Source organism: Hevea brasiliensis, chromosome 16, assembly GCF_030052815.1.
Source record: "Hevea brasiliensis isolate MT/VB/25A 57/8 chromosome 16, ASM3005281v1, whole genome shotgun sequence".
NCBI lineage: Eukaryota > Viridiplantae > Streptophyta > Magnoliopsida > Malpighiales > Euphorbiaceae > Hevea > Hevea brasiliensis.
Genome location: NC_079508.1, coordinates 50028509 through 50039360, shown reverse-complemented (window position 1 = coordinate 50039360; position 10852 = coordinate 50028509). Strand labels below are relative to the sequence as shown.

Here is a 10852-nt window from a genome sequence, read left to right as displayed (position 1 = left end):
TACAGGTCTGATACGTAACACTCCCATTGGTATTGTTGGTGTTATTCGAATCACTTGCATGCTATTTAATGTTGAAAAATTTCATGATTGTTAGGACCATTAAGCTCTTTATTAAACATCCTGAAATGCCATTTGTCTTCTGTTTTTCTCTGGTGACATTGCTTGAAGGTACTGGTGCCTGGTTTTACATCTTTTATTAATTGTTTTAGGATCAGGAAAAGATTAAGAGAAAAAGATGCTGGCACCTAGATTGGATGAGACCGCTCGAGTTGAGGCTGGTTCAGTCGCTCAGCAACAATATATGCGAGAGAGGTTGCCTACTGATACAAGTGGTCCTGTTTTGGCTTTAGCTAGCAAGCCAGTGCCTAATTCATCAACAGCAGCTGTTCGAGCACCAAGTCCTTCAATGAACGCACCAAACTTGGACAGGCTAAAACAAGAGAAGCCAAAAGGAAGTTCAAGCAGTCCCATTGACGAGGCAAAGATGGTAGTAGATGGTGCATTGACAAAGAAAAAGGTAAAGAGGAAGTCTGAACAGGAATTGAATGAGACTCATTTTCGGTCTGAGAAATTGCAATCCCAATCTAGTGAAGAAAAACACAAGTCCCTTAAGCAAGCTTCGGTTCTTCCCCAAAAGCTAAACCTTCAGTTTACCACTTCGAGTTTCGAACAGTCTAGCTGACGTAATATAGTTGATTAGGAAGTTTACACCACATAAGTAATTGTGTAACAAAGTCTTTCTCCTTTCTTTTTTCTTCAGCAGCCTTTATTAATTCTGACCAGCCGATTGCTACCATTTTTGTAATTAAGTGTTGAATGGTGCGTTGTTATTTAGAGTTTCAACTTGAAATAGGTGGCGGCAGAATGCTGTATTTTCTTAAGCGATTAATGCGTCAAAGACGTGTAACTTTCAACCTTGGTTGTTTTCGGGGTAAATTTTATAGTTCGTTCTTAAATTTTACTCTATGTTTTATTTTTCTCTTATCTTTAATTTATTGATAAAAAATTTTTAAACTTTAATTTTATTTGATAAAAAAATTCTTCTAATTTATAAAAATAAATTTTCATATTAAAAAATCTCTTCATGTTTGTAAATACAGTTTTAATTGGTGAATGGTAAATGCCCTGAATTATTGTGATGACATTATATTTTTATAATAGATTTAAATAATAATTAAAATAGCCAATATTTTTTGAGTGAGATAAAAATATAATTTTATTATTTTTTTAATTTGAAAATCAATTACAGTTTTTATAAAATAAAATTAAAATTTAAAATTTTTTTTAATTTTAAATTAAAATTAAAGGATGAAAATAAAATATAATCCGTTTCCAAACTCATTATAAAAATTACCCATTGTTTTTACTTTGTTTTCCCTTTTATTTGGATTATCGTAGTTTTTGGTGCTGGCGGACTGGCATTGGTGCCCATGAATGCCATTATCGGGCGGATGGGTAGAAATGTGGCAATGCCTGAAAGGGAAATTTGGATACGCGAAACGCAGTGGAAGGATTTGTCCTTAAATATATTAAAGAGTATTAAAAATTAATTTAAAATTAAATATGTTTATTTTAAGAATTTTAAAATAAGAAAATATATTTTTTTAATAATACTGAAAATATTACTTTTTAAAAAAATTTTATTTTGACCTCTCGGTCTCAATTCTAAATGGGTTGTAATAGTGATTTGTAGGAGTGCGGCTTAAGCCCATCTAGAAGGAAAGTAAATGGGGTGCCGCCAATTTATGGTTCTTGGGTCCAAGCGAACAGCTTTGTATGATTTAGGATAGGGCTAAGCCTGATTACTGAATAAATTTGTTGGCCCAAAAGTTGGCTGCTGCTAGGCCGTTCCCAAACTTTTAGATATAATAATTTATTTTATTAGTATATTAATTTAAATTATTAAATTTTATTATAAAATATAATTATTTAAATACTAAATTTAATTAAAAAATTTAAATTATTTTTAAAAATTGCATTGAAAATATAGTTAATTTTATTTTAACAATTATTTATAAAAAATATATTAAATTAATAATTATAATAATACATTATTTTTTTTAAATTATTATTTGTATAATATATGTAATTAATTTTTTTTAATAATATAATAGTTAAACTCTAATATTTTCATCGGTTCAAGGAAAAAAAAATTATCCACAGATGACGACATGCCGTTTTGATTAATTCAGTATTATATGCTTCCCGCGTCTTTTTTATTTCCCCCGTTTTTTATTCAACAGTAACCCAATCTCCCCAATTCAAAAGCTATCACGCTCCAAATACACAGAAAACCTAGCTCACCAGTACTCACCACCGCTCTCCTTAGCTGTAAGATTGGTGCAGTTGAAGCAGGAAAGCTCCGTCAAGAGCGCCTGCGCTCTGTATAGAAGATGTTGAAGGCGAAGACATTCAAAGGAGCGAACGTCTTCATGTCCAGGAACCTGGTGCCGCCGGAGGTCTTCGACGCTCTTCTTGATGCTCTTAAGCATAACGGTGCCGAAGTCTTTCTCTGCTGCGATCCTTCGCGGAATGGTTCCAACGATTATCACATCATCTCCTCTCCTGATCACGTAAATAATGTCAATTAACACTGTTCCCGCCATTTCTAGTTCCATTTCGCTTCAATTAGGTTTTTTCATTTTTTTTTCCCTATTGTTTTTCAGGAGAAATTCGAGGATCTCAGGACTAAGGGCTGTAATTTGCTAGGTACGGTTTTTAAATTTTACCTTCTTTTGTTTTTACTTACTTTTTTTTTGTGATATTTTTTTTATCGTGTTATTATGGTAACTATTAGTTCTGCATTTTGTTTCTGATAATAGCTTGTGATTTCCTTAGTTTAGTCTAAAGTTTCTAAATTTGGATATTGCAAAATTATTTAGTCTATGAATAACGAAATGGCAAAAATGACGAGATTAATGTGTTTGAATTCAAGCATTCTGTTGTTCTTGTGGATATATTCTGATCCTATTTTTATTTTGCCATTGAAGATTATTGTCTGTAATACACATATCATTGAAGATTATTGTCTGTAATACACATATCATTAAAACAAATAGAGAAGGTGGGAAAGAAGATGCAATCAGTTTTTCATACTTTTGAGCAAAATATGTAGGCAATCAAAAAGGGTCCAATTAGTCAGGAGATGTAGCTTTAGTAATAAGCTGTGACTGAAGTTAACTCAGTTCTCTAACACTGGTGATGCATTTTATGCACGTATTGCTAACATTGTTCTCATTTTTGAGCTCATGTAATATTGGGCAGGTCCTCAGTGTGTGCTTTCATGTGCAAAAGAACATAGAGCACTGCCTAAACAAGGCTTCACATGTTGCCTTGCAATGGATGGTGTCAAAGTACTGGCATCCGGCTTTGAAATGGATGAAAAGGTATTCTTTTTATAAGATGACCTATGAAATGATAAAATAATTATAATATATGTTTCTAGACCTGCAAAGAATTCTTCTTCTTCAGCTCCATTATGAGGAAGCTTGCTCTAAATGGAACTATGTGAGTGTGTGTGTGCTATGTATTGGATTTCTTAAAGATTAATTTGAACTATTGTTTGGAGTACCAATTAGTTTTCTCTATCTTTCTCTTGCTCACCCTCTCCCCTCCACCAAATGCCAGTTATCTGCTGTTGGTGTTTTCCAATTCTTATAATTATGACACAGGTCAAGATAGAAAAGTTGATAACAGCAATGGGTGGTCAGTTGCATGCTAAGGCATCTTTGGATGTTAGTTTCATCATTGTAAAGAATGTTTTGGCTGCGAAGTACAAGGTCTGGTACTGCATTTGAAAACTGTTGTTAATTCAAAATTTCTTACCTCTTAAAGTATTTTGTTTCATATAGGAGCAATCCATTTAATTTCCTGCTTTCTCTTTCCTTCTCCTTCTTCCATGAGGTATGCATGTGTGTATTAATAACCCTAAATTGGCTTAGGCTGTTATGGAGGAATCAACTTTAGTGTCTTGGATACTTCCAAATGCATATTAGGACTTCTTGTTGATTTTTTTTTTTTATATTAATTTTGGAATTGATTCACTGGAACTTAGAATTGATTCTGAAGTTGATCTTCGTACTAATAGATTTTTAATAATGCTGACTTAAGTTATGTAGGATAGAAGATTTGGTTCCATTTAAAGTTTTTTTCCCCATTCTTGTTGGATAATGGTTGTTAGTCAGTGCTAGTCTTTACAAAGTCAGATTCTATGTTTTTTCTATACGTGGTCCTAATATTTAGATTTGTGCACAAGGTGGCTTATCCACAAAATTTGGGCTTCTATACATCCCTTCAGGACTCGGGAGAAAACTTTTACCACGGCACTAAACAATCATCATGACCATCTGCTTTATGACAGTTGAAAAATGAAACTCTAATATCCTTGGTTGAGGAGATTCAAGATATTTTTTGATTATGTAATTTTTTGATTATGTATTATGTACTGCAATGAGTAAGTGCTGCCTTTTTGTAAATTGTAATTTTCCCCCTCTTTTGCAGTGGGCTGTAAATGTTCTGAAGAAACCAATTGTAACTATTAATTGGTTATATCAATGCTGGAATGAGCACCGTGTTGTTCCTCAAGAGTCACACAGGGTCCTTCCCTTTTCTGGATTAACGATATGTGTCACCAGAATACCTGCAGGTTTTGATACAAGTTATCTGTTGTTCGTGGTTGTTTCTGATGAACTATTTTCTTGTTGTAATACTGGTTTGTTGACTTATTTCAGATGAGCGGAAGGAGATTGAAAGAATCATCACACAAAATGGTGGGAAATACTCTGCTGAGCTGACCAAGAAGTGCACACATTTGATCTGTGATATATCCTTTTAATGGTTACTCAAGAAATTTATCTGGTTTTGGTTCATTCATTTGTTCCTCTCTCATTTCTTTTTCAATGATTTTTCTTAGAAATAACAAATCCTTGAGATATATGGATTGATTGCATAATTCTACATCATTCTTCTGTTGCAAAGGTGCATTTTATTGGGGAATCTGCCAATTGTTCTCTTATTTGCTTATCTTAGACTGCCTTATCGATGAGCATATAACTCTCTCTCTCTCTCTCTCTCTCTCACACACACACACACACACACACACACACACACACACATGCACGCCCATGTGCACTCATGCATTTTCATGTGTTCTGCAATTAAATTTTAGGGCTTATATAATCTTTTATGTTTTCTGATCTAGAAAATTGCTGAATTCCTGTCTTAAAATTTATAATTCCTGTATTGCCAAATGAAGTGAAAGTATAATGGCAATATGTGAATGCTTATGTAGGTTACCGAAGTTACCCAAGTTTCATGTGTGGTATACTGTTATGTGTTAGGGTAGTCTATTAACTATGCTAATCTATTTACCCTGCAACTGTTGGATGTGAAAATTGTAACATTATCTAATGGCGAAGCACCTGAGCTACTGCTGTTTCTTGCATGCTTTGTGGTGACAGATAATTTAGTTCCCAAAATGCCTTGTCTGAATTTTAATCCCCTTCATTAAAACCTTTAAGAACTTGAAAAGCAAAATTGCTTCCCCTTGTTGAACCATTTTCCCACAAATTTTTCTTCTGCACTTCCTAAGAAAATTTGTCTCTTAAAGGTTTCTAAATCTACAGTATTAATTAAGGATAACCTTATTTGTTTTCTTGACCGCCCATAAGCTCCTGAAGGTGACAAGTACAAGGTTGCTAGAAGATGGGCCCACATTCATATTGTAACTCGGAAATGGTTTGATCAATCTGTTGCTAGACGAGGTAATGCTTACACTAGTGGGTCATAGATATTCTGATTCAATTAGCATTTATAGTATATCAGCTTTAATTCTTCATCACACAAGGATTTTAGACTTTGTGCGGGTAGTAACTGACTTTGAATTTTTTTTTTCTTTGATGAATAGCATGTCTTAATGAGGAGTCTTATCCGGTTCAAGGTGGTTCTGTATCTTCAAATAAAAATTTGAAGTGTTCCTCAATGGCACAGCCTATCCAAGAAAAGTATATTGCAAATTCACTATCTGTGCAGTCCTCCATTGCTGCAGAATCCAGTTTGCCAGCTTTTCCTTGTGCAGTTCCTGAGTCAGATTTAGAAGCTGCTCTCTCACAGAACATGTCTTCTATGTTTCCAGATCCTGTCTTTATGCAAGTTGGGGATGATGAAATGCCTGCAGTGAACCTCACAAATGAAACAAACCTTGACAGTTGTATTGCCAATGACTCTCAATCTGAAGATAGTGAACTCTACTTGTCAGAGTGTAGAATATCGCTTGTTGGCTTTGAAGCTTCTGAGTTACGTAAATTAGTTAATATGGTGCGTAGAGGTGGGGGTTCTCGGTATATGTCATTCAATGATAAATTGACGCACATTGTAGTTGGAGCTCCAACAGAGGTGTAAGTCTGCTCTGAATTTAGACAATATCAAAGTCCTTAAATGCATTGCTTGGTTATCTTCTCATTTACATTGCGTGCATTTTCAGAAATGCCTTGACTTTGTTAGCAACCATGCCAACTTGCCTGTGATCTCAATGTGTTGATGTTTTATGTTTTATTGATTCTTTTACTGGGATTGGTATTTGAGATCATCTTTCTCGAATTTCTAAACACTTGCTCTCACACATGCTTATATGTTTTTTCCCAGTGAAAAAAAGGAACTAAGGGGCCTTGCTGCCTTTGGTGTTATTAATGTGGTTAGACCAACCTGGCTTGAAGATTGTGATCATGAAAAGAAAGAAATCCCTGTTCTCAGGAAGCATATTGCCTATGATTTACTTCTTCCTAAAGGTTTTCTTATTACTTTATCATTATTATTTCTGGTTCACTTTGTTCTGTTTGTTTTCTTCCCCCTTTTTCACTTCATGTTTGCAATGGAGATTTGTGGCTAGTGTGTTGTTTTTTAGCTGTTTCATTGGGTTGATTATTCTCATCATTTAGGAATTTTTATCTTTTTTTTTTTTGTTTGGTTCTCTTAACTCTATATCCTGGTTACATAGATCCTGCGAACTCCATTAAAGGAGCAGTAGTTGGCATGGCTAGTATAAATCAAGGTAAAGTCTCCAATACCCATTCAAGCATTCGCTCAGATCATGTAATGGTTGGTGCAAACTTTGGCAATGGGATGGCTTCATTGTTGGAGAAAAACAGAGAAGAGAAACCAGAAATCAACCTGAAAGGGCGAATATCTTTGGAAGCGACTTCGAGACAGTCCCAACAGAACCTGTTATCTGTTGTTGATGATCAAAAGAAGGGTGGAAAGCAACATGATTCCAGGGATCAAAATAAGAGGCCACTATCTGTTTTTAAGGGGAAAACATTTCGCTTTTCAAACTCCTTTCCTGAAGATAGGGTAAGTACTTCAAATTAATGTTTTATGACTGATGTGATTTTCTGCATCTATAGTTAAGTGGATACTGAATAATGTTACAGCTTCAGTTGATTCACTGATGCGCCAATTGTTTAAATTTTAAATCATCTCTACTCTTGGTGCCTCTTAGCTTGAATTACTTACTCTTTTTAAGTGTGCTGTATATGTCTTTTCTTCTCTACATTTTTTTTGGTTTCATGCTATAGATCCATGTTCTCAGTTTTTAAAACATTCTGTGCAATGTTTCCAACCATATTCAGTTTCCTTTTTTTTTCCTTTCAGAGAGCTGAAATTGTTCAGTGGGTGAGTCAAGGGGGAGGGGAGATGGTGGAAGATCATGTAAAACAGAATGTGCATTTTACCATTGAGTGCCATGGTGTGATACCAAGGTCTGTGGATGTTCCCCAAACTACTTATGTATCCAGTCATTGGGTCAGATCTTGTTTAGAGGTATACTCCTTTGAATCATTAATGACTCTTTTTTCAGTATTGTTTTTCTCATTTTCACATGATTATTTATTGATGGAACTTTGAATTATGGGAATTTCTGTCAGAGCAATGGCTAGCATTTGGGACTTTTTCTTTTTTTGGACTCTTCTAACTCTTGGCTTATGCTTCAGTTCAGATGTTCTACTCCATGTACCTTGATTATTATTAAGCAATAAGTATGCATTGAAAGGAGTGGAGATAGGGAACTTCAATTTGCATTTGGAGATGTCCTAGGAGCATTCTTTAGGTTATGCATTGGATATGCTTTTGTTTCAAGATCAGGCCATAGATTTAATTCATAATTAGTTTTTTAAGCTGTTTTTACAACTTGTCATCATGCATGCCATATTTTTTACTATCATATTAACATCCAACTCAAGATTAACAACTGATCTTTTGTTGCTATTTCTATCTTTAGTTTAATTATCTAGTATCTCCTTAATTGATGGCTTAAGTTTTGTTGTTTAAATATCTGCTAATCCAGTCCAATGAAAATTGATAACAAATATTATTGCTATTGAAGGATGGATGCTTGCTGGACGTTGGTGGTCATATTATATATTCCCCACTTCCTTGCCAGATTCCTTTGCCTGGCTTTGAAAGCTTCAGGTTTTGCATCTCACAGTATGAAGAGAGAGAAAGATTACTATTAAGAAACTTGTGCTTTGTTCTTGGAGCTAAATTTGTGGAGAAACTGACCAGAAAGGTCACCCATCTATTATGCAAGTTTACCAATGGACCAAAATATGAGGCTGCTTGTAAGTGGGGCATATGCTCGATTACTTCTGAGTGGATTTATGAGTGTGCCAGGCAGGTATATTCCTCATACTCACTGTGTGTGTCTGTGTGACCATTTTTTTGACATCACAATATATTTGCATACAACCTACACCTTTTGCAGAATGAAGTTGTCACAGTGGATCAATTTCGGCCAAAAGTAGTTACTTCTCAAGACCAGGATGCAGGTTTGTGCACTGTGAGCCAGTTTCCTACTCAGGCTGATCGAATGATATCTGGAGAGAGCCCATCTCAACTTATAAGCCAGTCACAAGACCTTAGAACTGCACCAAGTCTGACTGGTGGTGGTAGAATTAACAGCTTTAGGGAAGAGCTCCAAAAATCCAGTGATTATACTAAAAAGGCAAGACTTTTGGAAAGTGATGACCAAAAGGAGCTGCTTTCTTCTGGAGTTCATTTAGATGATTCTGTCAGCAACATAAATCCCATTAGAGGCAAAAATCCAAAAGATAATGGAGAATCTTCTCACAGCGTTCCTGATGTAGCAGCTGCTATCGAAGACTTACTAGAGCAGACAAGCAAGGTTATATTATTAATGACTCTTCAATTGCTTTTTTGATGTTTAGTTTATTGATTACTTTATTCTGTCTTACCTTCAGATACATGATCAGAAGTCACCAGGGAGGACTGGGTGTGATAAAAATGTATCCTATATTATGATTGTTCTTTTTCACATATAATATTAGATCTGTTCTTCTGTCTAATCCTTGATGGTGGAACAGCTTTATTCTTCTGATACGGTGCTTGGTGAAGAACATGGCTCTCACTCTGTCATTGGGTTACCTAAGCACTGGTTAAATAGGTAGCAATGTTATTATTTTAAGTATTATTGTTTGTAATTCTCAAATTTTATTTTTTCAAATGATTGGTCAAGCATTGGATTTTTCTGGCAGGTACATTGTTAGTAGTTTTAATCCTGTAATTTTATGATATTTTTGAGTCCCTACTTTATTCTATAAGCATAAACTTGTTTCATTATCCATCATATATGAGTTTTACTGCTGTTTTTTTTTTTGTCAGGGTAAGTTTATTACTCTTAAATAACTTAATTGATCTTTCCATATATATATATGGCTTGTTGGGGCATTTTGCTTTTCTCCTCTTTTTATTTCTTGTATTTCTTTTTTTTAACCCCTTTTTACCTGTGGTTTATGCTTATGTTCTTTTCAGAACTGGAAAAAGAGACGAGTTATCTAATCCTTCTAGAGATTTAAATAGAGGAATGTATGATGGGTTCAGTGAAACTCAAACAGAGTCTCAGGTTTATGCTCTCACTCATTGGCAATTTGATGGTTGTTTGTTTCATGAAAACACAAATTTGCTTATTTCATGGCTATAATGGGGTTTATAGTAGTATATTGCCTTTCGATGGATGGAAGTCCATTCTGCTGATGGTGCTTGACATTGACAATGTAGGTTGTTGGCTATGAAGAAGATTTGTCGGGCAGGCAAATGCTTATAGATAGAGTTCGAACCCGAAGTAGCATGGCCTAAAGTGGAATGGGGGCTCCCTGTAAAATTTATATGGCAGTTGACAACACCATATGCTGAGATGAAGGTTTGATGGCAAATCTAAGGTTGTTTGGCCTGTCAAGGTGAATTTTTAATGCCTTGCATCAATTCCAAAATCAACCTTGCTAAGATGGGTGGTAAAGATTAGGCAGGGCTTAGATGGCATTTGTATTATGTATACCTAGATAGTTTTGAGTCAATTATAATATGATGATGTACGCAGCTTGTGAAGTAACATTTTATATAATTAGGCTGTGAATGTCATTTCAAGGATTTTGCATGAAATACGTGATGTATTGTATTGGTTCAGATAATCCTAATCGGGAGTAGTTTTTTGAATTTGACATTACTCCATTCTGCTAAGCTCGAATCAACATAATAGGAACAGAAAATGAAAAAAAAAAAAGAGGCAACTTTTGCATTCCCATCTTAATGCCAAAACTGACAGACTACAGAATCAGGGGTGAAAGCAGTTGATTCCATGCTAACATGACGAGCATATTCATTACAAATAATGTTGTGATTGTTGCCATACTTTGTTTCCCTCCGGCTTCCCCTGGGTGAGCAAGGATGCCAGTATGCTACACTTCAGCGCTTTGGACTCCTTTCCATGTTATGGCATGAAGAAGGATGGAAAAGGCTGGGAGATTGGGACTCCTGAGTAAGGGAGTTGGTGATGGATGATTGA

At 35.0% G+C, this 10852-nt stretch overlaps 1 protein-coding gene across 2 annotated transcripts in view; it reads left to right on the top strand.

Annotated features, from left to right (window-relative positions):
• Positions 1-10503, top strand: part of LOC110654330 (uncharacterized) — a 28727-nt gene extending 18224 nt beyond the window's left edge. Inside the window, exons 1-17 of one of the 2 annotated variants that reach the window (XM_021810267.2) lie at positions 2235-2573; positions 2667-2709; positions 3265-3386; positions 3672-3779; positions 4501-4645; positions 4731-4822; positions 5669-5762; positions 5906-6395; positions 6643-6785; positions 6995-7347; positions 7648-7815; positions 8378-8668; positions 8756-9175; positions 9252-9296; positions 9375-9454; positions 9823-9913; positions 10069-10503. In XM_021810267.2, the coding sequence (XP_021665959.2) occupies positions 2394-2573; positions 2667-2709; positions 3265-3386; positions 3672-3779; positions 4501-4645; positions 4731-4822; positions 5669-5762; positions 5906-6395; positions 6643-6785; positions 6995-7347; positions 7648-7815; positions 8378-8668; positions 8756-9175; positions 9252-9296; positions 9375-9454; positions 9823-9913; positions 10069-10146 (2943 nt within the window). In that variant the 5' untranslated portion in view covers positions 2235-2393 and the 3' untranslated portion in view covers positions 10147-10503. Of the gene's footprint in view, positions 1-2234; positions 2574-2666; positions 2710-3264; positions 3387-3671; positions 3780-4500; positions 4646-4730; positions 4823-5668; positions 5763-5905; positions 6396-6642; positions 6786-6994; positions 7348-7647; positions 7816-8377; positions 8669-8755; positions 9176-9251; positions 9297-9374; positions 9455-9822; positions 9914-10068 lie in introns of those variants that run through there. The other variant, XM_058137367.1, reaches the window with a different exon arrangement.
• Positions 10504-10852: the final 349 nt, after the last annotated feature.